The 27,120-nt window shown below is 44.4% G+C and overlaps 1 protein-coding gene across 12 annotated transcripts in view; it reads right to left on the reverse strand.

Moving 5' to 3' along the window:
* Positions 1 to 27,120, reverse strand: part of PALS2 (protein associated with LIN7 2, MAGUK family member) — a 136,341-nt gene that overhangs the window by 58,124 nt on the left and 51,097 nt on the right. For 4 of the 12 annotated variants that reach the window (XM_037890526.2, XM_037890531.2, XM_037890524.2 and 1 more), the window contains one exon: positions 1,185 to 1,303. In XM_037890526.2, coding sequence (XP_037746454.1) covers positions 1,185 to 1,301 — 117 coding nt within the window. In that variant the 5' untranslated portion in view covers positions 1,302 to 1,303. Of the gene's footprint in view, positions 1 to 1,184; positions 1,310 to 14,751; positions 14,833 to 27,120 lie in introns of all 12 variants that reach the window. The other 8 variants (XM_043541041.1, XM_037890527.2, XM_043541043.1 and 5 more) reach the window with 5 other exon arrangements.

Genomic DNA, 27,120 nt, shown 5'->3' on the forward strand with positions numbered 1-27,120 from the left:
TCTATTCTTACCGGACATTCTCCTGTTTATGCATCCCAGGATCACATTAGCTCTTTTGACCCCAGTGTCACACAGGGAGCTCATGTTCAGCTGATTACTTCCCACAACCCCCAAATCTTTTACAGTCACTGCTTCCCAAGATAGAGTGCCCCATCCTGTAAATATGACCTACATTCTTTGTTCATAGATGTATGCATTTACATTTAGCTCTATCAAAAACACACATTGTTTGCTAGCACCCAGTTTACCAAGCCATCCAGATCACCCTGAATCTGTGACTCGTCCTCTTCATCATTTACCCCTCCCCCAATGTTTGTGTCAACTGCAAACTTTATCAGTGATTATTTTGTTTTCTTCCAGGTCATTGGTAAATATGTTAAATAGCATAGGGACAAGAATCGATTCCTGCTGGTCCACACTGAAAATACACCTGCTCAATGACGATTCCCCATTTACGATTACATTTTGAGACCTGTCAGCCAGTTTTTAATCCATTTGTGTGTGCCACATTAAAAAACTAGAATGATATAAAACTAATCAAAATGTTGTGCAGCACCAACAACCTTTCAAACAACCTCCTTTGTGTTTTATCCCTTCATGCGTGGAAGAAAGGCTCCATGACATCTACAAAACTCACTCATTATTCTCCCTCAATTCCCTCCTTAAAATTCTCCTTTGATGATGTGTGTACAAAAACCTGACAATGGTAAGGCTGCTGGTGTGCTGAGCCTACAGCCTATCACACAGACTGGTAATGTTTCTTGTACTTACCTGTTGGTCTGTCTATATCCATCTAAAAATTTCCTTTTTTTTTTTTTAGATTGCAAGCTCTTTTTGTTCTGTGTGTATGGTGCCCAGCAGAGTAGGATCCTGGTTCGTGACTGGGACTCCTAGGCTCTTTGATAATACTAATAATAAATAATAAACTTATTTTCATCCTCCATATTCCAATCCCTTTTCTAAATGCTGGAAATGAAACTGAGTTCAATAGATGGAGAAAGGATCAAGTCAAGCGGTTCCAAGATTAAATCTGTTCTCACAATTTCCTTTAAGTCCACCAGTGGTAGATATGCTCTGGATAAAATTAATTTATACTACCAGTCAGACTTCTTGAATTGACAATATTCCAAGTAAAAATATGCAAAGTGTCAAATTTAATTAAAGCTATCTATACATCAAAATACCTTAGCAAGTGATCTTACAATAGGGTTCTCCATAATTCCTTTGAGGAAAATAAGGTCTATTTCTTCAGCTCCTGTTGATGTGGGCAGATCAGTAAGATTATCCAAAACTTGCTGCATTGCTGCTGATAAAAAGAAATAATAATGACAAAAATACTCTGGACAAGCCTTTAAAAACTGAAATACAACTAAAACCCAATATTCATAAGACATCTCAGATGTTTAGAGACTACTGATGTAGCGATTGCTCCAGTGGAATTACTGTAGATATTTTATATAGCACATTGGAGTGAGTGTGGGGCAGCCAACATTCCATTTGCATTTACAAAAAAGGGGCTTGGACAGAAAATAAGATTTTTTTTTGCGATCCACCTAGAATTTTACCAATGCAATTGCTTTGAAGCCAGGTGCAGCACATTTTTCCAACATTTGCTAGTGTTTAAAGGTGTCAAGAAATACATAAATGAGTATATGCTATACATTATATCCTTGGAGACACACTTGCACATATTATTAAATGTAATGTGTATTAATGGCTGCTTTTCTTCTATTTCTCTTTTCTTTGGACATTCAAGAAATGTTTTCAGCCCTCATGCGCACATGTCCACACATACTGCAGGTCCAAACATATGCATGTGGTACCTGTACACTTGTGTACAGTTGAACAATTCTGACATTTGCATGTACACATGGGCTTGCTAATGTTCAACACAATTTTTTTTAAATAATAATCGTTAAGCTACTATACTACAATGGTCCACAGGCTGCAAAAAAAAAAAAAGGGCAGAAAACTACACACATACCCTTTCCTCCCACACAGAAATGTATTCCTAATCTGCATTACTTCTTCATGGCTTTCCACAATAGCTTTCATTATGTAACAACAACTGTACAGAATGGATGGTATTTAAAACACCTACATTCTGATATCTATCCTTCCTAGAAAAATCCATTTCATGAAAATATTTACTGGCCACTCTTTATTAAGTAGAATGTTTTAACACAATTAAATGCTATCCTGAAGTACAGTAGCTTGTGTCAATCAACAGGGTTTGTGGACCATTTTTAATATTTGAAAAAGTCTGCTATAACCATATTTTGTAATAAACACCCTCACCCCCATTTACTTTAAGAAAGTGAATTCTCCTTGAAAGGATGAGTAGGAGGGAAATGACAGTTACATTATGCTTTCATAGATTCTGACAGCAATTTATTATTTCCAATCTTTAGCTGAGAGACAAAAGCTGTTGGTAACCACATTGTGAGGTTCATGCTGCATACCATATCTAAGTCAGCAAAACAAAAATGACTAAAAACGACCAAATCAAACTCTACATAGCCCATATGTTTTTTAAAAGCCCCTATGAAGAGTTACATGTTAAATCCCTCTTCACCCATTCCAGTTCAAGTTGGCAAAACAACATTGCACTCACATTTCACGACTTCCAAATTCTCTAACTCAGTGGTTCCCAAACTTTAACAATCTGTGAACCCCTTTCACTAAAATGTAAAGTCTCGCAAACCCCCTCCTAAAATGATTATTTCCAGGGATTTTCTCCTTTACCTGAGTATAAATTATAAAAGCAGTGATCTTGGAAATATAAAATTTGTTTTTATGACATGCTTATTACACACTATTTATTATTCTTAATCATTACAGTATTTTTATTACATTATGAAAATGGCAACACTCTTCCAAGATCTCACTTTCGTAGCTTGTATCACTTTGAATAAGCCTGTTATAAGACAAGGCTTCTATGTTTTATCAGTGAGAATCAGATGTGAAACAGCATGAAGGTATTTAAGAAGCCAATTCAGAGTTCCTCTTACACAAGCATTCAGCTCTTGAGCAGTCCAGGCAAACACCACACATTACAACAAAGCTTAAACTTGTTCTTCATAATAATTTAAAAAATAATACTAGCTGCCTGTTTAATTTTAAAAACAGCAAGAAATATCCACCTCCCTTTCCATTTCTTATAAGGAGTCTTGAAGTTTAAATCTCCTCAGTGTGATAGATATGCTTGCTTTGATCTGCTTAGCTCTTGGAAGTCATACTGCCCAAGGTTCCGAGGGACAGCTCTGTCCACCATTAGGGAATTTTTTCCCCCCCGAGAACCCCCTGTAAATTTCATGAACCCCAGTTTGGGAACCACTGCTCTAACTACACAGCTGTAACGTTCTCTTAATGCTGGTTTTCTGACATAAAATAAATACATTTGCACAAGTATACAAGTGCTTCTATCTAGCATTTTTATTGGTGTACTATGTGTCATACAGTGTTGGGATCATAAATGCTAAATCACAATAATATGCTTTCTTTGCTTTACAAATAAACTGTGCAGAGCTCACCAGATTCCACAAAATTACACATCTATGCCAATGCCATTTCATAGTTAACACTCGTCCTAAGATTAAGAATTTATTCCACAAAATTCTGACAAATTATGTGTTTTACAAACAGAAGCAATCATTATATGTGGACAACAGCACTAGTTACTTATTAGTGATACGATGCATCAGCTTCCTCCTTCTCTCTCTCTTTAAAGTCCCTCATATGGGTGATCTAACAATTTTTTAAATGCTAGGGAGCTCTTTAGGCTGACAACCTGTATCCTTTTCCACATTTATTGGGCATACTTTGCCTTTGCAGACTGTAAATTATTTGGGGCCAGGACTGTTCTTAAATGACTGAAGCACCATGTGTACCACAGCACTGTGTAAAAAAAATAAACTACCACTACCTGTCCCCTCTCCAGGGCACATTAAGTCCTGAAAGCAACATTGCGACACTCTACACCATGGGGGAACGCCCTGCAACCCCCATATTCATCATTTGTATCTAATTGTAATATTGCATATAAAGCATGCTATGTACGGTATCATGGGAAAGATTATGATCTGCTGAAACCCACTGTTCCATCTAAATATGTATACCATTAATGCATATGAAGTTATGAGAATTGCACTGTATGGTTCTCATTAAAATATGCTGAGAGTTTAGGAAGCACCCAGATACTAGCTCCCCAAAGACAGTAAAAAGGGGGATAACCAGCGCCCACGTGGGTGCTGAACAAACATCATCAGCCATTGTCCAGCAAGAGACTTACAATTCAATGACTCACTTGCACAAGGCCACACCAAGGGAATTGCTCAATCTTGCCTGATGACTTAGCAATGCCCAACAGACATGCCTGGACACATGTTCTCCAATCACATGAACTAAGGATATAAAACACAACACAATGGCCGCATGCTTTGTCCTCTCTCTTCTCCCCCACCTACGCGGAAGGCAATGAGAATGCCGGAGCTGAAGAGACTGGTCCACAAGCTAAGAGGGAAAAAGCCTGCGTATTAAAGACTGTAACCAACCTGCAATATCCAGTGAGGTGAGAAAAACTGCTTAACCTACATCAGGGGTCGGCAACCTTCGGCAAGCAGCCCATCAGGGTAGTCTACTGGCAGGCTGCAAGACATTTTGTTCATGTTGACAGTTCGCAGGCACAGCCCCCCGTAGCTCCCAGTGGCCACGGTTCACTGTTCCCGGACAATGAGAACGGAGGGACACAACGAGCTGCAGGGACATGCTGGCCGCCACTTCCCGCAGCTCCCATACCCCGAGAACAGCGAACCGCAGCCACTGGGAGCTGTACCTGCAGACGGTCAACATAAACAAAATGTCTCGCAGCTCGCCAGTGGATTACTTTGATGGGCCGCATGCTAAAGGTTGCCAACCCTGACTTAGACATTGCCCAGTCTAACAGGGTTGAGAGTTTAGACTGCATGCTTATATTTTCTTTTCTTTTTTTGGTAACCACTCTTTTTGCCTATCACGTATAATCACTTAAAATCTAGCTTTTGTAATCAATTCACTTGTTTTACTGTTTCTCTTTACCAGAGAGTTTGTCTGAAGTGTTTGGCAAATCTGCTCAGGTCACAAAGGCTGATGCATGTCCACTTTTCATTGATGAAGTTGTGAACCAATAATAAATTTGCATTGCTCAAGAAAGGGTCTTGAGCAGTGCAAGACAGCATATTCTTAAGGTACAAGGCTGGGAGCTGGTGGGATTTGGCTGGTACCTTTCTCTGTGATAGTCATGAGTGACTCTGGGGGCATTTATGCAATCTAACTGGGTGTGGGGCTCCACATGAGGTTGTACTGAGTGGTAACAGCACCTGGAGGGATTTGCTTCTTGCCACCAGTAAGGCATTGTGAGAGACAACTCAGAATAGTGAGCAGAGGGGGCTAGGCACTGCATTAAAACTACAGTTGTATAGTTCCATTCATTCTTTAATAAATTAACTAATATAGTATGTAGCTGAAGTGCTAAATCCGTGACGCACCAAGAAAATGAGAACACTCTTAGGTAATATGTAAGACAGTTGATCCTGTTTAAATATTATTTTCTGACTTTCCTTTCACTTCAGATATCTATCCCTCAGAGCTGAATCAATCTCTGTGCCACTAACCTCAAATGTTTTTGCAGCAAGAACTCCTGACATAAGGGGGACTTCCAAAAGAAACTACCCAAGGTGAGATGAATGTAGGGGACTAGGTGCCCAGAAACTGAAAGTCCTGATGTGCTCACAACTTTCTTGCTGCCGTGAAGGAAAAGGGTATTTACCGTATGAAGGCTTATTCATTTTGGAAGATTATTCTGGACACCATATTCAGTTTCTAGTGATCTTTGCTGTGCTAGTAGACCTGAAGTAGCCCTACTTCTGAGCCTCAATTGATTTTTAAATTTGATACAATGCCAGTATTGGCTATGCTAAGCTGGCTTTAGCATGGGGAAAAAGGAGTTTACTTACCATATAGTTACTGGAGTTCAAGATGCACGGTCCCAATGAGTGCACGTGTTCCATGTGCCTAAGACCAGAAGACTTTTCCATAGCAGTGTGTTCCAAAGCACCTGCGCCCTGTGCTTCCTCACGCTCTAAACCGAGGACATAAGTGGCAGTGAGGACCTGCTGCCTCACCAGTTCCTACTCTACTGCGACTCAAGTAAGAATCTGAGCAGAGGGGAAGGAGGGCAAGTAATACCCATCGGGACCACACATCTCAAATGAACTCCAGTTACTATAGAAATAAGTAACCTTCACTTCAAGTGCTGGTCCATATGTTATGCACTGTGGGTGACTCACAAGCAGTACTCATGATGGAGGAGTATGTAAGGAAGAATGCTGCAGATCATAGGATTGTTGAACCAAAGGAGGCATCCACGGATGAAGCTTGGACAAAAGCATAATGCCTGGTAAATGTATGAATAGAGCCTTGAGCTGCTGCTTTACAGATGTCCAAGAGGGGAACTAACTCCCTGTAGGAAAGCCACACATACAGTTTGTGCTCTAGTTGAGTATGCCCAGATACCATGATGGGGAGGCGCTTCCATAAGCTCTTAGTAGTGGAGAATACACCCTGAAATCTATTTTGAGAGTCTTTGAGAAGAGACAGCTTCTCCTTTCATTCTCTGAGTAATGAAAATGAATAGCCTTGGAGACTTTCTAAAGGGTTTTGCCCTTTGCTAGTTGGAGGCTAAAGCTCTGCCAACAACCACAGTGTGCAGCTTCCTGTCATTCCTATTACTGTTAGGTTTTGGGTGGAAGCCTGGCAAGTGAGCAGTATGATTCATGTGAAATTCAGAGGGGACCTTTGGGATGCGATTTCAACATTTTATGCCTGCGGAACACCATGTGGAGAGGATCCACCATGAAGGTCCCAAGCTTACCCACTTTCATAGCCAACATGATCACCATTAGGAAGGCCACTTTCACAGACAGGGCCAAAAGAGAGCAGGAGGCCAAAGGTTCAAATGATGCAGACACATCATGGACTGTTTTCTACCCTAAACCTTTCATTTTGCAATCTGTCTCTGTGTGTGACTCTTTTTATAGTGCAGACATCTCATCTCAAACATCGGTAGGCACTACCCCTGCCACCCTTTTTCTGCCCATGTTTCTCTACTGCAGAGCATTGAAGTGGCACCATTCTTCTACACAGTTGAGCTGTCAGTCACAGTGACATATGTTTGTCATGCACAACACCTGAGATGCTATTCCACACTTTGCCAACACTCCCCAGTCTGGAGCATATCATGTTTAAGCTTACTATCTTCTGGAACCCAGACACCAAAGTACTTGAACTGGTCAGTCTGATTTCGTCATACTCTATTAATTTCTTAAACGATCTGTCATCCAAAAATCAGGCTGCCAGATGGAGGGAGGCTGGATTTGGATGGATGGCTCTGTCCTCATTCTGAGACAGCAGATTTAGGAACAGTTATAGGCTATGCATGGGTGAGAGGCCATCTGCAGTATGGTGGCAGAACAAAATTATCTCAGCAACCAAGGTGCTATCAGGATTATTTTTGCCTTTTCCTGCTTGACCTTCTTGTAGGCAAAGGCTAATAGGGGGATGGGAGGGAAGGCCTACATTAGCAGCTCCAGTGTCCCAGAAAGGCATCCTGCATAGCAGCTCATGAGCAGTAAGTTGGGCGCTGCTAGTTTGCTTCGGTCATGAAGAAGTCCCAGAAACCCCACTACCTGAATATGTTCTGCACCACTGAAGAGTGGAGTTCCCACTCACAATCCTGGTAGATATGCCTGTTTAGACTATCTTCTAGCATTCATTACTCTGGTCAGTGCACTGCCAACACGGATCTGATGCACCAGATCCAAAGCTTGATTTCATCCATGCAGAGTGGGGGGAACCTCACTCCTCTCTGCTTATACATAAGACTGCTGTAGTCACACTGTCGGACATAACTTAGACATGTTGGAGCAGATGAAGGGTGGCAATCTTTTGCAAGCTTTGTGCATTCTCTGAAGCAGAAGATTGATGTGCAGTTTGGTTTTGTGTGGAATGCAGGAGCCCTGAGCCATATGACTGCCTACATGCACTCCTCAGCACAGTAAGGAGGAATCTGTAATGAATGTATCTGTGGGTGATGGGAGAACAAAGGGAACCCCTACACAGTCTCTTTGTTCTGGTCTACACTGGGGGGTGGGGGGGGGGGGAAGAGTGAAATCGATCTAAGTTACGCAACTTCAGCTATGTGAATAACGTAGCTGAAGTTGACGTACTTAGATCGACTTACCGTGGTGTCTTCACTGCGGTGAGTCGACTGCTGCCGCTCCCCCATTGACTCTGCCTGTGCCTCTCGTGGTGCTGGAGTACAGGAATTCGATGGGAGAGCACTCGGGGGTCGATTTATCGCGTCTAGACTAGACGTGATAAATCGATCCCCACTGGATCAATCGCTGCCTGCCAATCTGGCAGGTAGTGAAGACATACCCTTTGTTTTCCCACTAGGTGAGGGATGAGAGGACACTCAAATGAAACAAAATTGTTTGTCCAGGGTGCAGCTTCCTGGAGCATAGGCCATCCACAAGTAGACTCTTACAAATGATGTCACATAGCTGCATGCAGCCAAATGGCCTAGAAGGACCAGGCAGGACTGGATTGTCATTTGTGGGGATTAGTCAGAGTTGGGTGATGAGGTCCTTCATCACACAGAATCTGACAGTAAATATGCCATGACCAAAATGGAGTTCAGATTCACTCTTATAAATTCCATAACTTGTGTTGCGGCTAAAGTGGACACCTTTGGATTTACCTACATCCCAAAGAGTGAAAGAAGTTTAGTAAGGAGAGGACCACCATCCATTCCTCCTGATACGAGTGACCTGTGATCAGCCAATTGTCAAGGTAAGGAAATACCAGGCTGCCTTGGCAATGAAGATATGCTGCTATCCCAGAGAGCACCTTTGTAGACACCGCATTAAGTTGATGTAATTTACTTCATTCAAGGAGGTAGTTTTTTCACACCCTGAGCAACGTAAGTTACATTGATTTCAGCAGTAGTGTAGACAAACCTAGAGTCTCACTCAGTACCAAGAGTAGGGGAGAGACAGTCTGCTTCTTAGAGGACTTAGGAAGTAATGTATCCCTCTTTGTGAAGGGGGTGTCCACCTTTACCTTCCTAATGCCTCTGCTTAAACAAGTCCTTGAGCTTGATCAAGGATCGCTAGGGAGCATTGTTGCTAGAGGGGCACTACGCAGAGGCTCCAGCCAGTGTGCCAGGAAGCAGGAGGGATCAGAATTGGAATGGGGCCTCTTGGAGAGTTCTATGAAGTGTCTACAGAGTTGGAACTCCCCAGCCTCCTCCAGTCCAAAGGGGAAAGGATCGACAGATTTTGCACTTAGAAGAAATGTGTGATTCCCTGAGTCAACATAGGCAGGGTCCCTAACCAGAAAGGCTTGTGGGCAGGCGAGGCAGGGCTTAAAGCCTGGAATCTTGGGCATACTAAGTGCTTCAGACATTGGGGCAGCAAGTAGGGAAAACCCCTAAACCCCAAAACTAATACTAACAGCTAACCAAGGGGAAAAAAGTGAATTCAATCAGGACTGCCAGCAAAAGCTGGAGGACACTGAAGGGTTCTGTCTCAGACCACAAGCAATAGAAAGGAATTAGAGAGCAATTGGTCTATGCTGCCCTTTATATCCATGGTTAAGAGTTTGAGGAGGTGCAGAGCACAGGAGCAGACAAATGAATACGGCCATTAAAAAGTCTTCTGGTCTCAAGTGCATGGAGCACATGTGCACCCTCTGTGAATACCAACTGGGAGAACCACTTGAAGAACTACTCCTTAGATCTTCCCTCTGGCATTATGCTCATACCTCTCCTAGTTCCACCACATACATCAGGGTATTCTTGCTGGAATATCTGAAAATATAGGACCATGGTCAAATAGGCAGTCAACTGACTTTATTTGACTAGTTACAGCTGACCACCTTGTCAATCCTACCATCCACGGAGCTAGACATATAAACCATAAAATAATAGGACTGTAAAGGACCTCGAGAGGTATACTAGTCCAATCCCCTGCACTCAAGGCAGGACTAAGTATTATCTAGACCATCCCTAACAGGTGTTTGTCTAACCTGTGCTTAAAAATTTCCAATGATGGAGATTCCACAACCTCCATAGGCAATTTATTTCAGTGCTTAACTATCCTGACAGTTAGGAAGTTCTTCCTAATGTTCAACCCAAACCTCCCTTGCTGCAATTTAAGTCCATTGCTTCTTGGCCTATCCTCAGATGTTAACGAGAGCCATTTTTGTCCGCCCTCCTTGTAACAACCTTTTATGTACTTGAAAACTGTTACCTTGTCTCCTCTCAGTCTTCTCTTCGCCACACTAAACAAACCCAATTTTTTCAATCTTCCCTCATAGATTATGTTTTCTAGACCTTTAATCATTTTTGTTGCTCCTCGCTAGACTTCCTCCAATTTGTCTACATCTTTCCCGAAACGTGGTGCCCAGAACCGGGCACAATACTCCAGCTGAGGCCTAATCAGCACAGAGTACAGCAGAAGAATTAATTCTTGTGTCTTGCTTACAACACTCCTGCTCATACATCCCAGAATGGTAAGGTTTGTTTTTTTTTTTGCAACAGTGTTACACTGTTCACTCATATTTAGCTTGTGATCCATTATGACCCCCAGATCCTTTTCTGTAATACTCCTTCCTAGGCAGCCATTTCCCATTTTGTATGTGTGCAACTGATTGTTCTTTCCTAAATTGAGTACCTTCGTTTCTTCTTATTGAATTTCATCCTATTTACTTCACACCATTTCTCCAGTTTGTCCAGATCATTTTGGATTTTAATCCTATCCTCCAAAGCACTTGCAACCCCTCCCAGCTTGGTATCATCCTCAAACTTGTTAAGTGTACTCTCTATGCCATTATCTAATCATTGATGAAGTTATTGAACAGAACTGGACTCATAACAGATTCCTGCAGGACCCCACTTGATATGCCCTTCCAGTTCGACTGTGAACCACTAATAACTACTCTCTGGGAACGATTTTCCAATGAGTTATGCAGCCACCTACAGTAGCTCTATCTAGTTTGTATTTCCCCAGTTTGTTTATGAGAAGGTTATATGAGACAATATCAAAACCCTTACTAAAGTCAAGATATACCACATTGACTGTTTCCCTCCTATCCACAGGGCTTGTTAACATGTAAACGAAAGCTATTCGGTTGGTTTGACTCAATTTGTTCTTAGTCAGCATGGATTTGTCATTACTTATCACCTTATTATCTTCTAGTTGTCTGCAAATTGATTGCTTAATTATTTGCTCCATTATCTTTCTGGGTACTGAAGTTAAGATGACTGGTCTGCAGTTTCCCTGGTTGTCCCCTTTTTATAGGCTGGCACTATATTTTCCCTTTTCCAGTCATCTGGAATCTTACCCAAGAGGAAAAAGCAAACAAACTTTTTAATGAATTAGTCTTGCAAGAACCAAACAGACATTTCACCCTTTGGAGATACCTAAAATTGTTGAGCAGAGAGGCTACTGGTTAAATTCAAATTTGACTCAATCTCCACCTGCTCATCACAGGGTTAATCCCCAAATCCCCATACTGGTATGTAGAATGAAACAAATATATATTTGCTGGTTGTCTTTAAACAAACGTTTCTAATAGGTTCAAAAAAATGTCAAAAAATATTGCACTTCAAGCTCAAAGAAAGCATCTGAGGTGAATACAGTTGCAAACTTGAATCATGTGACAAGTAATTCTGAATGAAGATTTTTTTCCAAGTCTTCATTTGACCATATCACACAACTGGAAGACTTTTCCAAACAGGACTAATAATTAAATAGGAGTGTTACAGGACAGAAGTAATATGTATTTGTGTTGCACACTGCTTAGCACAGTACCCCAAAACTAAGATAGTGCTATTAGCTGTTTATTTTCACGACCACTAAAAATTTTTTTTATTTTTATTTTTTTTAAAAGATGCATGTGTTCAGAGACATTGAGGGCAAAAACCCAGTTCTCTTTTGAAGTGATTATTTCTCCAGCTGTAAATTACTCCCAAAGCCAGCCTGTCAAAATTCTAGCATGCCTACAAAGAAATGGATAAATCTGTTTCAAAACTGCATAAACAACAATTCTGTTCAATAATAAGATTTGAATCATTGCCATTTTTCTTGCACTTAGCATGTCTATGACTTAGCTAGAAAAGCTCTGATAGAATTGATTTCAGCAGCCATGTCATAAAATATTCTGAGTCTTCTGGAAAGATTATGAACAGTTAGCACTGATAGTGTTACAGTGCTTGTCCTGATAGAGTACAGCAACTGAATTTTTCACTGACTGGAGTGGCAAAAGGCATTCCATATGTGCTATCAGCACCAAATGATGAGCATAAAGTGGTTTGATTTTGTGCAAAATGCAAAGATCTGGCTTTCCTTCAATCACTCATATTCAAAGACAGCATCCCATGTTCTTCATCCATGTTGCCAGGATGGACAAAAACACTTTGATGGAGAGTATAAGAGCATGGTGTGCCAAAGCGTGAATGGGTCCACACCCTGGACCATACTTGGTGCTGCCTGCAGGGCCACCCCAGCATGTCATGGATTTGCAGGACTGAGTCAGATCTGCAAACTTCACTATACAATGCCTGGTGCAACTACATCAACCGTAGTCACTCTAGCTGGTTCAATGGTCCTCAGTAGACCATGCATGCTTGATGATGACAACTGACCAAAGATGGACTATGTGAGAGTACCTTATTAAAAATGCCACAAATGCCTGTTTGGCCCCCTTGTGCAGATGGATAATGATACAGTCTTTAATTACACAATCACATCCTATTTTTTCCCGTCATAGGACCCTTGGTTAATTCAGTAGACAGGATGGACCTGCTCTGGGAATGAATCAGGGTTGCACAGCAAAGGAGGTCTGTCGGACCGCTGCTTCATTTATTGCGTAAATTAGAAGACATGTAGTGAATGAGGCAGGGGAATTGCAGGAAGAGAAAGGACAGTCTCATGGTTATGGCAGCTGAAGGCTGCCCTGAAGAACTGGATTTTATCCCTGACTCTGCCACAGAGTTCCTGCATGATGCTAAGCAAGTCATTCAAACCTAACTTCTCATAGGTGGTCACTAATGGTGTGTGCCTTATTTTCTGTATGCCCAACTTGAGATCCCAGGGCCTGCTCTGTGCACACACAGCTGCAACTGAAGTCAGTGGTAACTGTGTTTGAATACATAAAGTGCTATGTATTGCTACATACTCGGGATGGAGGGAAGGGGAGATCAGGCCCTAGGCATCTCAAATTGGGCACCCACAGTTAATTATACCGTTAACATGAACCTCTTTGTGCCTCAGCTCATCTGTTAAAGAAACAAAATTTTGAACAGTTGCTCATTAAATGAACACCATCCACTCTGCACTGAATGAGACAGCGGTTCTGTGGAGAAAATCATTATGTGATCATGTAATTAAACACTGTATCATAAGGCACATGTACAAAGGTGCAAAATTAAGGTTGCACAGGAGTTCCCAACTCGAGTGCCTGACATTGCAACCTTTATTATTTGTAAAAAAGTAGATTGTCTGTGTAATTTTATATAAATACACACAAAAAGACATCAGTGAAAAATTCATGAGGGGGTAGGATTGCAACACAACCAGCAGCTCTCCCCCTCTTTTCCACGCCCTATCATCTTACTTTCTCTCCCTTCTCTTTTAGGGCTTACATCTTTTGTGGTTACAGCCTCTAAAAGGAAGAATCATTACACATATTTGTACAGGTCTGACAAATTCCATCCCATAGTTGTTTGGAAGAACAATGCTATGGAAACAATAGATTAGAGACACAACAATTTTGAGTAGTACATAATCTAATAAAGAGGATCCCCACAAAGGGGAATAAAAACCAGGATGACAGAGAAGAAATATAAAAAGGTCTGCTTACTGGATGCAAGAAAAGAGAGAAACTTGATGAAATATGGGGCACAAGTATTTAAAACACAGACAAAGGAAAAGTGTCTCATAATATCCTCAGGATAAGCACCATGTTTGGCTGAACTGCCTGGTGCAATTTTTTGGCAATATTATATTAACTTCTTAGAATCCCTTCATAGCAGCAATTCCTAAAATTCCAGTTTCTGGTACCAAGGAGTTACAGATACTTCAAGCAGGTTTAAAATTTTAAAAGTTTTAGTGTCTGTTTTAGGAAGGGCTACAACCTCCAGACTAAGAACAGGATTTAAAGAGGAAAAAACGGAACCAGCACTACTTGGGACAGCTTTACAAGAGTTACTTAATCTAGAACTTTTTGAATCATTTAAGCATGAACATACAAAAGACTACTATTTTTAGGGTCTAAGTGGCACAGATTCTTTCCCCTCACTTAGATTGAAATTATAATTTAGGTGTCAAGTGACTAGTGTAGCTTTTTCTTCAGTTATCTACACTGCAAAAATATTTCCCAACTCAGTCATGCACAGAGATTGTCAGCCTAGTACAATGGAATCCTGGACTGTAGGTAACAGATTATTTTTAATCTACAGAGAGGTAGAAGAGCAGGGGTTTAGCAGATCATGACCGAGATGCAGTATTAGAGCTATGGATAGAAGCTTGTATCATGTCTACTTGTCTACCTACATTATACCTGACTCAAACCAGTGCTATCCAACCCTTATTTTCGTAGGTATGAAACTCTCACACATTTAAAGAAAAAAAAAAAAATCTACAGCCTTACTTCTTTCAGGCTGTGAAGACTGTTAAAAAAAGCTGAAGCATCAATTGTCTGATGAACGGCTGGCCTGCAGTGCTGCATTTTCTGGAAAGAGAAGTGATATTTAAAGATTATTTTATTTCCTGCAAAAAAGTGGATACCTAAACCACCACTCCCCAAAGACGATGAAATAAAAGCAAATTTAGAATTTTTTTGGCTAGAGGCATTCTTTGGCCAACAGAAAAGGAAGATACTGTCAATGGAGAGAGAAATCAAGAGCCAAATATTGAGGAAACTGTTTTAGATTTTTCTTTAAGCTCTCAGCTGTAAAGAATAAAGACAATTCACTAAAACTAAACATTTATTTTGACAATAAGCCTAGATAAATTAAACAATTTACTAATTCCTGTTCAGTATACACTGATGCAACCCCCACCTCCTGAAAATGAACCAACTGAAGAGGAAAAAAGGGTAATGAATTCCTCAATGTTTTGCCTTGCTTTGACAACCAAAAGAAGTTATACCCTATAGTATGAACAAGTCCTGCTTCCAGAACTGAAAGTTCTTCTCTGTGGTAAATAACTAGCAAAGCGGAACTCCATATTTTATTAGTTTCTCTATAATTCAAGCTGCCTAATCAATTTCTGTTTGGCTCTGTGTAGGTACTTTTATCATGTCATCTCTATAGTATGATCATCAACAGCCAGATCATCACAAAATCCAGAGGGTTTAAAATAGGTTCCAAAAAGTTTAAGGTTAGGCAAGTACGTAGAGGAAGTATTTCTTCCCCACTCTCTTTGCCACTGCAGCTGAGCCATTTTTGGATGCAACACTAGAAGAAAACACAGTTACTCATCTAATCGTAACTGTTGTTCTTTGAGATGTGTTGTTCGTGTCCATTCCAATCAGGCGTATGCGCACACACGTGCACGTTGGCTGGAAGATTTTTCCCTTAGCTGCATCCATCGGGTCGGCCTGGGCGCCCCTTGGAGTTGTGCCCTCATGGCACCTAATATATAGCCCTGCCGACCTGCCACCCCTTCAGTTCCTTCTTGCCAGCTACTCCAACAGAGGGGTAGGAGCGTGGGTATTGGAATGGACATGAACACCACATCTTGAAGAACAGTTACGAGAAGGTGAGTAACCATTTTTTTCTTCGAGTGCTTGTTCATGTCAATTCTAATCAGGTGACTCCCAAGCAAAATTAGGAGGTGGGGTCGGAGCTGTCCGCTGACTGGAGTACTGCTCTACCAAAGGCCGAATCATCTCTGGCCTGCCTAGTAATCGCATAGTGTGTGGTGAAGGTGTGTACTGATGACCACGTTGCCGCCCTGCAGATTTCCTAGGTGGGGACTTGAGCCAGGAAAGCTATTGATGAAGCTTGCGCCTTTGTAGAGTGCTGTTATTGGGGGCGCTGGGATCCCTGCTAGACTGTAGCACTCAGTAATGCAGGCCAAAATCCATGATGAAATGTGCTGTGTCGAAACAGGCTGGCCCTTCACCCTGTCTGCTACTGCGACAGAGCTGTACTGACTTCCTGAATGGTTCGTCCTCTCAATGAAATAGGCCAGCACTCTATGGACATGGAGAGCATGGAGTCTCTGCTCCCTGCTATTTACATGAGGCTTGGAGTAGAAAACCAGGAGGAAAATGTCCTGGTTGATGTGGAACTGTGATACAACCTTTGGGAGGAAGGCTGGATGGGGCCTCAGCTGAACCTTGTCCTTAAAAAACACGATGTAGGACAGCTTGGACGTTAGAGCCCTGAGCTCAGACACCCTCCGAACTGATATCATCACCACCAGGAATGCGACCTTGTAGGAAAGGTAGAGCCAGGAGCATGTTGCTAGAGGCTCAAAGGGATGCCCCATGAGCCTAGAGAGGACCAAGTTAAGGTCCCAAGCTGGAACCGGTTAGCAGACGAGCGGGTACAACCTGTCGAGACCCTTCAGGAAGCGACTGACCAGGGGGTTAGCGAAAAACGAGCGGCCCTGTGCCCTGGACGGAAAGCCGAGACGGCAGCCAGGTGTACTCTTATGGAAGACAAGGAGAGACCTTCCTACTTTAGGTGGAAAGAAAAAAATCCAAGATCCGGGGCACTGAGTCTAGCGCCAGGGGAAAGTCGCGCTGAACTGACCAGATTTAAAATCTCTTCCACTTGGCAAGATACGTGGCCCTAGTGGAGGGTTTCCTACAGCCCAGGAGAACCTGTCTGATTTGTTCTGAACAGGAGAGCTCGAACGGATTCAACCATGGAGCCTCCGTGCTGTGAGATGTAGCGACTGCAGGTTCGCATGCTGGAGCCTCCCGTGATCCTGCGTGAGAAGGTCCGGGAAGAGCAGCAAGGTACTCGGGGCTCCCACTGACATGTCTAGGAGAGACGTCTAAGAATGACCTGAGCCCGGTCTCTGCAGATCTTGAGCAGGACCTTGCGGATGAGCGGTATGGGTAGGAAGGCGTATAGAAGCAGACCCCCCCCCGCCCCGCAATGGAGGAGGAATGCATCCGCTGTGGAGCCCGAACTGTGATTCTGGAAGGAGCAGAACTGCTGACACTTCCTTTTGCATTGCGTGGTGAAGAGGTCGATCAGAGGAAGTCCCACCTCTGGAAGAGTGAGGATGCGACGTCTGGGCGAAGGGACCACTCATGGCTGGTGAAAAGACCTGCTGAGGCGGTCCGCCAGCTCATTCTTGACCCCTGGAAGGTACAATGCCTGTAGATTGACTGAATGCACTATACAAAAGTCCCATAACCTGAGGGCTTCCTGACACAGCGGAGAGGAGCGTGCACCCCCATTTGTTGATATAGAACATCGTGGTCGTATTGTCCGTCATGACTGATACACATTGACCTGCTAGATACGGGTGGAATGACTAACATGCTAGGTGTACCGCCCTGAGCTCCCTGGCACTGATATGAAGACGGAGATCTGTCTGTGACCAGAGGCCAAGTCCTGTGGTCCCCCAGATGATCTCCCTGCCCCAAATCTGACGCGTCCGTCACTAGCGCTAGGGATGGTTGTGGGGCAGCAAAGGGAACTCCTGAGCACACCTGCTGAGCATCCGTCCACCACAGGAGCGAGTCGAGGATACGGCGAGGGAGGGTCACAATCCTGTCTAAGCTGTCCCTGGCAGGTATGTACACTGACACAAGCCACGACTGCAGCGGTCGAAGCCTGAGTCTGGCGTTCTGAACCAGGTACGTACAGACCGCCATGTGGCCGAGAAGTTTGAGACAATTTCTCGCTCTGGTGGTGGGGAACTGCTTGAGTCCCTGGATTATGGCGTCGAGGGCCTGGAATCTCGCCTGCGGGAGGAATGCTCTGGCTTGGGTTGAGTCCAGAACTGCCCCTATGAACTCTATCCTCTGGACTGGGGACAGAGTCGATTTCGCCACGTTCAGTAGCAGGCCCAGATTCTCGAAGGTGGCTCTGATGAATGCCACCTGAGCCCTGGATCAGCCAGCTGTCGAGGTATGGAAACACCTGTACCTGATGTCTCCGCAGAAAGGCATCAACGACTGCCGTGTGCTTGGTGAAGACTCGAGGTGCTGCTGACAGACTGAAAGGGAGGACAGTAAATTGGTAACGTGAACCACTGACCACAAACCTGAGGAACTTTCTGTTGTTCTGCATGATTGCTACGTGAAAATACGCGCCCTTCAAGTCGAGGGCAGCATACCAGTCTGCTGGATCCAGTGAAGGAATAATGGAGGTCAGGGAGACCATGCGGAACCTGAGTTTCCTCACGAACTTGTTGAGGTCACACAGATCCAGGATAGGCCTGAGACCGTCTCTGGCCTTTGATATTAGGAAATAGGGGGAATAGAAATGCTCTCCCCTGTGCTCCAGTGGAACCTCCTCCACTGCCCCCAGTGCTAGGAGCGATTGCACCTCCTGAATGAGAAGTTGCTCGTGAGAAGGGTCCCTGAAGAGGGATGGGAAGGGGAGGTGGAAGGGCGGGAGGGCACCAAATTGGATGGAGTATTCCCTCTCTACTGGGCGAAGCACCCAGCAGTCCGAAGTTATAAGGGACCGTGCCCAGTAGAAAGAGGATAGTCGGGAGAAAAAGGTAAGGCAGGGTAGATCCAGTCTCTGGTCTGGTGCGCCGTCCTCGACCGCACCTTCAAAAGGCCAGTTTAGGGCCAGAGGGCGGTTTGGGCTGGCCTTGATTAGTGGAGAAATGTTGCCATCTCCTACCACTCCAGTTCCTCCTCCTAGAATTGTCCTGGCGGTTCTGCTGCTGGAACCTTTGAGGAGGTTGTGGGCGGAAGCGTCTCTGCTGTGTGCCGGGTGTATGCAAGCCCAAGGATCTGAGAGTGGCTCAGGAGTCTTTTAGGCTGTGGAACCGTTTGTCCGTCTTTTCTGAAAAGAGTCTCACCCTCAAACGGGAGGTCCTGAATCATCTGTTGGACTTCATAGGGCAACCCTGAGACTTGCAACCAGGTCCCCCGCTGCATAGCCACCCCGTCACCATGACTCTTGTGGCAGCATCTGCAGTGTCTAAAGTTGCCTGCAATGAAGCACGGGAGACTAATTTCCCTTCTTCCACCAACGCGGTGAACTCTGACCGAGAGTCCGAAGGGACAAGATCCACGAACTTCGCCATTGAAGCACAGGTGTTATAAAAGAGTACCTGCTCACAATGGCCTCCTGGTTAGCAATATGGAGTTGCAAACCACCAGTGGAGTAGACTTTTCTACCCATGAGGTCCAGGTGTTTAATACCCCTATTCTTTCAGGAAGGACCTTGGAAACCTTGTCTCTCCTGCTGGTTAGCCGCATTGACCACTAGCAAGTCTGGAGGCTGATGGGAGTAGAGATGCTCAAAGCCTTTGGAAGGGACACAATACCGCCACTCATTACATTTGGCAGTGGGTCGCAGGGATGCTGGTGTCTGCCACAGTGTCTTAGTGGTGTCCACCACCGTCTTTATCAGGGTAACACTACCCGTGAAGGCCCCGAGATTGCTAGGATGTCCATCATGGGATAAGTATCCTCTATCACCTCCTTGGCTTTCATGCCCAGACCTTGGGCAGCCCTGCGGAGCAACTGCTGTAGGACTCTTATCCTCAAAACGCAGGCGTTATGGTCATCCCTGCCAATGCTTCGTCCAGGGACGAGGGGAAGGAAGCGTATGCCGGTAGTGGAAGCTGTCTACCTTCTGCCCTGGAGGGGTCACGTAACTGCCAGGGCAGAGTTGGAGCAGACGGAGACGGTGCCGATGTCAGTGCCAGGGCCATAGGCATCATAGCAAACGTGGGCAGTCTCACCAGAGGGAGCTGCATCGGCACGCTCACAGGAGCCCCCCGGGTCAGGGGGCCCAGTGCCAACATTGACACCGGGGCCGTAGGTGCCTGCATAGAGGTCGACCACGGTACAGGCATGGGAGACTGGTGCGTCAACGTCGTGAAGGCCGGTACCAAAGTCGGAGCCGAGTATGGTGCCAGAGTCGATGACAGGGCCAGAGGCAAAGGTGTCGGGACCGTAGGTGCCGGGGGTGGATGCACAGTGGAAGGCGGCATGAAAGTGGCAGAGGCCACTGAAGGTGTCGCCGAGTGTGGGCCCTGGGTTCCTCCCTGGCCCTGGTGATAAGCCCAGGGAGTCCAGAAGGGCCAATGAGGTGGATTCTGCCACTGAGGAGGCCATACCTGATACTCCCTTCGGTCTCTGCCCGACCTCGCTCTACAGCTTCTGCTCCTACTTGAGTGATAGGAGGCGGGCTCCGACTCCGAGGTCTCAGACACTGAAGACCACGGAGGAGCTGATCCTTAGTGCCTTGAACATCGAGAGCTTGGGGAGCGGGAAGGCTCTCTGTCAGAGCGTGCAGGCGCCGATGGACAAGGCAAAAGGGAGTGCCTCGACATCAAAGCTGGCTTTCCCCTAGAGTACACCAGAGGACAGGGCTCCATTGATGCTGAGGGTTCCTCCCTGGTAGGCGAGAACAGTGCCATCAGGTGGAGGAGATCTCTAATGGCCTGGTATGCTTCCGGCATGGACAGGAGCTGCAGCTGTTGCATAGGCACTGGTGATTGAGATGGGGCCAGACTCGACTACCTCACCTGGACAGGAGTCGACACAGCCCAGGAAGGAGACGCCAAGGAGTGGAACACCTGGGGTCGCGCGTCTCGAGGCTTAGCCGGAGAACAGGGCTTTTTCTTCTTTTGAGGCACTGGTGAGTGGGAGCGGTGCCTACTATCAGATGGGCCCTGTGAGGAGCTGTGGCAGTGCTGAGCATCCCTGGAGGAGTCCTTCCTCGGCGCCAAAGTTGCCAACGGCACCGGGGCACTCTGTGTAGAGGATGATGCCATAGGGGTCAGGTCTCTTGAGACCGGGTCAGAGTGGGGGCATAGGGCTGCCTCCATGAGGATCACCTTCAGCAGCTGTTCCCTTTCTTTACGTGTTCTCGGGTGGAACTCGTGGCAGATCTTACAACGATCTTTCTGATGGGTCTCCCGCAGGCACCAAAGACATGACGAGTGCAGGTCGCTCTTCAGCATGCGGTTGGCGCAAGCCACACAGTTCTTGAAGCCCGGGCATCACGGCATGCCATGGCATCGGGGCTGGAGCGTGGGGGAAAAAACCCCAATTACTATACTACACTAAACTATTAACTGGAGTACTACTAAGAACTAACTAACTATATACATGGAATAGAGAAGAAAACTTGCTGAGCAAGAGCCAAGGGAAGTTCAAGCCACCATCACTGGCGGTAAGAAGGAACTAGAGGGGTGGCAGGTCTGCAGGGCTATATATCAGGCGCCATGAGGGTGAAACTCCAGCGGGCGCCCAGGCCGACCCAACAGATGCTGCTAAAGGAAAAATCTTCAGCTAACGTGCACATGCGCGTGCACACATCTGACTGGAATCGACATGAACAAGCACGCGAAGACCACCTTGATTTTCCTTACTGAATTTGAAGCATGTATAACCATTTCTAAAGGAGAATGATTTAGGTGACCCACCTGAGCAGCTACTGGGCCTTTGGTGAGCGTTTGACCCTGTGATCAGCCCCCCCTCCCCGCCACCACTCCTGCCCCACCTTGGGCAAGGGGCAACCCCATCCCCCACCCCCAGTGAGGCTATGGTGAGGGGCAGCTGGGGAGGAAGGAAGCCACATATGATGGCCGTTCCCTCCCCTGCAGCACCCACCACCCCCTCCCAGAGCCCACACCCTTTCTCCAGCCCTCAAACTCCCTCTCAGAGCCTGCACCCCCACCTCTTCCCACACACCCTCCCTGGCCCCCAAACTCCCTCCCAGAACCTGCACCCAGCCCTCTGCACTTCCTCCCAGAGCCTGCACCCCTCCACCTATCCTGCACCCCACCCCATGTCCCAGCCCAGAGCCTGCACCCAGCACCCAAACTCCATCCCAGAGCCTGTACCCCCACCCCCTTCCCACATACCTCCTCCCTCACCCAAACTCTGTCCCAGAGCCTGCACCCCTCGCCCCCTCCTACCCTAAACTCCCAGTCCAGAGCCTACAACCAAACTCCGTTCCAGAGCCTGTACCCCCTCCCTCCGCAGCCCCTCCCATCCCCAAACTCCCTCCCAGAGCCTGCACCCCTCCACCATCCTGCACCCCCATGCTGTGCCCCAGCCCGGAGACTGCGCCCCGCCCCCGAACTCCATCCCAGAGCCCGACCTCTCAACTGTCCTACACCCTAATCCCCTGCCCCAACCCAGGGCCTGCACCCCAGACCTCCTCCCCCAACCCAAATTCCATGATTCATAAAAAAAATTAAAAATTAAAAAAACTGTTTGATTTAACTGAAAAATTCTTAATAAAGTATCACTCCCTCCCCACCTCCAACTCTTCCTTTTCAGCCCACAGCTGTTTTGGCGGGGCGACACTGGGGAAGGAGGGTTTGTTTCTGCAGGGCCAGGGGATTTCGACCCTCAGCTGTTTTCTTTGGAGTAATATGGCCCTTGCCGCTTTACAAATTGTGCAGGCCTGGTCATATAATTCTGGAGCATATGCTCCAGAATTATTAACTGACTAAATCTTGGTATTCAATCATCCATCAAAACAGAAATTAAATCTTAAAGTACCTGGTATGTTCAGGATTAATTCTAGGCTGCAGGTTCACTACCTTGGTGCCAGAAGCTGAGATTACAATAAAAGCACTTAGTAACTTAGTAGCCCAAGTCCCATTGATTTTCAGCAAGATTTAGGAACGTAGTCACTTAAGGGCTTTTAAAAATTTTACCTAGTGTCTAGATTGGTGTTCAATTTCCTTGTTTGTCTATCTTTAATATTACCAGAAAAGCTTCAACAGAAAAAAGTTTAAATCATCTGTTAGATTTTTCTCAGCACCCATCCCTTCACTGAAAGCACAGCTAAATTACAAAAGACAAACAGTTATTTAAATTTTTTCAAAAGCAACGCAGAGGGATTAAAACATAATGACTAATTCTGTAAATGGCAAATTATAGCCAAAAGCCTTTGAAGGAATATTAAAAAAAACAGATGTATATAAATATTTCATCACTCCTCAATCATCATGATTTAAACATGGGATTTCTTTCCCAAATTGAAAGTGTATGCATAGTATATTTTTATTTGAATATCTTAAAAATGTATTTAATGTTTGAAACAAAGAGGTTGCTAAGATTTTAAATGAGTATTCATAAAGTCCAGAAGAGTAGCAAAATAGGGGTAACAAAATGGGCACAGCAATCCTTTAAAGTGTGCCTTTCCTCTTTCAATTTAATTTATCTCATCTCTAACATGTACCTTTTCAGAGGAGTCATAAAACTGATGCAGTTACAGCTATGATTCTGCTGAATCATTTAAATCAATTTGTTGCAGTGAGGTGGAACAAACAGTATTGCTTTAATCAGTCATACTAAGAAGCATCATTCATTGCTGCAAGTACCATTACTCAAATTCCACACCACATTACTAGCCACACAAAATGAATATTCATAATATACATACATTTGTTAGACTGTTTGTCTTTGTGAAAAGATTAAGTAATGGTTGTTCCAACATTCCTCACTGCACGTCCAGATTCAATAGAGAACAAGAGCTACAGAACTTCATCCAACAGATGCTCCAGTCTTGTCCCTCCCTGTTAATTAGTGAGTCCACTGGGTAGCATGCTGCTTAAAAAAAAAAAAAAATCCACAGCTTCACTATATTGATGTTGAGATCTTATCTTTCTGCTCTCAGCTCCAGAAAGTTCATATGTAAAGCATTTTTCCATGGATACCAAGATCAAGGTATTGTTAACGTGTGTGACTTAAGTGAGATCCCCTGCTCCTCAGATTAGAATCAGTTTTGACTAATACCTCGTTTGATTTTTCTGAGGGGCAACCCTGGTGAAGGTTAAGGTTCTTGGATCACCATACATAAAAGGGTGAGGATGAATGAACAAACAACTTTCTGGAAGAATTCCTTTATTTTCTACTTTCAGTGCATCATTATCCTTCCTATTTAGAACACAGACTGTTGATCAGCCAAATCTTAACAGAATTTCCGAGACTAGAAATGGGGCTTGAAGGCTCTTCAAGCTTCTTCACTTGTGCTATAATCTTGGGGTTCAGATAGTCTTAAAAATATCTAACTCTGCAATAATGCCAGAAGTGGAGCTTGCTAGTTCACCACAACGCCAAGAACGGATACTGGGATAGCAAGGAGCCCAAGACTAGTAGAGGCTATGCCAGCCTGACCAGACAAGTGCCCAGAGGAAGCCCACCAGCCAGCATAAGGCATCAACCAGAGATGAGATCACCTGGTCCCCCAAACTGTAGTACTGTTGTGGAGAAGCTAAATTAATTCTTTGCATGGGTCTTCACTACAGAGGTTCTGAGAGAGATTCCCACATCTGAACCATTCTTTTTAAGTGACAAATCTGAGGAACTGTTCCAGATTGAAGTGTTAGTAGAGTAGGTTTTGGAACAAACTGATAAATTAAACAGTAATAGGTCACGTGGACCAGATAGTAGTCACCCAAGAGTTTTGAAGGAACTCAAACACTAAATTGCAGAACTACTAACTGTGGTATGTAACCTTTTGTTTATATCCTAAAGTTATCTGAACCAGATAACCATTTTTTAAAAAGGCTCCAGAGGCAATCCTGGCAATTACAGGCCAGTAAGCCAATCTTCAGTTCCAGGTAAATTGGTTGAAACTATAGTAAATAACGGAATTATGAGGAGCATACATGAACACACTATGTTAGGGAAAGAGTCAACACTGCTTTCGCAAAGGGAAATCATGTTTCACCAATCTATTAGAATTCTTTGAGGGTGCTGACAAGCATGTGGACAAGGGTGATCCAATTAATCTAGTGTACTTGGATTTTCAGAAAGCCTTTGACAAGGTCCCACACCATAAACTCTTAAACAAAATAAGCAGTCATGGGATAGGAGGGAAGGTACTCTCGTGGATTAGTAACTGGTTAAAAGACAGGAAACAAAGGATAGAAATAGATGGTCAGTTTTTACAATGGGGAGAGGCAAATAGCAAGGATCTGTACGGGGACCAGTGCTGTTCAACATATTCATAAATGATCTGGAAAAAAAAGGTAAACAGTGAGGTAGCAAAGTTTGCAGAGGATACTAAATTACTCAAAAAAGTCCAAAGCACATTGCAAGGAGTTACAAAAGGATCTCATAAAACTGGGTGACCAGGCAACAAAATGCCAGATGAAATTCAATGTTGATAATTGCAAAGCAATGCATGTTGGAAAACATAATCCCAACTATACATATAAATGATGTCTAAATTAGCTGTTACCACTCGAGAAGGAGATCTTGGACTTGTTAGGGGTTGCTCTCTGAAAACATATGCTCAATGTGCACCAGCAGTCAAAAAAAGCTAATAATGTTCAGAATCATTAGAGAAAGGATAGATAAGACGACAGAAAATATCATAATGCCATTATATAAATCCATGGTACACCCACACCTTGAATATTGCACACAGGTCTGGTTGCTCCATCTCAAAAACAATATATTAGAATTGGAAAAAGTACAGAGAAGGGCAGCAAGAATAATTATGGGCATGGAACAGCTTCCATATGAGGAGAGATTAAAAAGAGTGGGACTGCTCATCTTAGAAAAGAGGCCACTAAAGGGGGATATGATAGAGGTCCATAAAATCATGAGTGGTGTGGAGACAGTGTTATTTACACCTTCACATAACACATGAACCAGATGTCACCCAATGAAATTAATAGGCAAGAGGTTTAAGACAAACTTAAGGAAGTATTCCTTCACACAATGCATAGTCAACCTGTGGAACTCTTCGCCAGGGGATGCTGTGAAGGCCACAAGTATAACCGGATCCAAAAAGGAACTGGATAAGTTCATGGGGAATAGGTCCATCAATGGCTATTAGCCGAACTGGTCAAGGATGCAACCCCATGTTCGGGGTATCCCTAAACCTCTGACTGCCAGAACCTTGGACTGGATGACAGGGGATGGATCATTCAATAATTGCCCTGTTCTGTTCATATCTTCCGAAGCACGCGGTGCCACTCTCAGAAGACAGGATAATGGGCTAGATGGACCATGGGTCTGACCTAGTGTGGCCATTCTTAAGTCCTGACACTAATGACTGAGCAAGCTACATAAAAGAAAAAAGTTTAAATACCATTTTCTTGTCCCTATTTTGTGGTTAGGGACATCTGCCACCTATATTCATGATTTTTCTCTCAACGGTTCTTTAGGTATGAATGAGAGAGTCAAAAATAGCATGTGCGTTTCCAAATTCTAAAATTTATCACTACAAAAGTTTCTCCGCCCCTCCCCCCCCCCACTCTCCTGCTGGTAATAGCTCACCTTACCTGATCACTTTTGTTACAGTGTGTATGGTAACACCCATTGTTTCATGTTCTCTGTGTATATAAATCTCCCCACTGTATTTTCCACTGCATGCATCCAATGAAGTGAGCTGTAGCTCACGAAAGCTTATGCTCAAATTTGTTAGTCTCTAAGGTGCCACAAGTACTCCTTTTCTTTTTGCGGATATACCCTAACACGGCTGCTACTCTGAAACCTGTCCAAATTCTAAGTCAGTCCTATCTTAAATCACTTTGTGGGTTATAAACTAGCGTCTGCAAAAAATACTTTGCTCAACAGACACAGTAGAGATAAATTAAGTCAGGGAAAAAGCCACATGGTGAAGCCACTCGGGGCAATTCTACACTACAAAAGTTATGTCAACCTAAGTTACGTCAACACACAGCCAGCACAGTAATTAAATCACTTTAGCATGTCCACACCATGCTCCTTACGTCAATGGTGCACATCCTCACCAAGAGCACTTGCTCTGATTTAACTGTCAGTATAGAGCATTGTGGCATGGCTTCTGAAAGGCAGCAACAATCAATATAAGCAACACAGTGTCTATGCTGACACTACATCGACCTAACTACACCAACCTAA

The sequence above is a fragment of the Chelonia mydas genome, chromosome 2 (genome assembly GCF_015237465.2).
Source record: "Chelonia mydas isolate rCheMyd1 chromosome 2, rCheMyd1.pri.v2, whole genome shotgun sequence".
Lineage (NCBI taxonomy): Eukaryota > Metazoa > Chordata > Testudines > Cheloniidae > Chelonia > Chelonia mydas.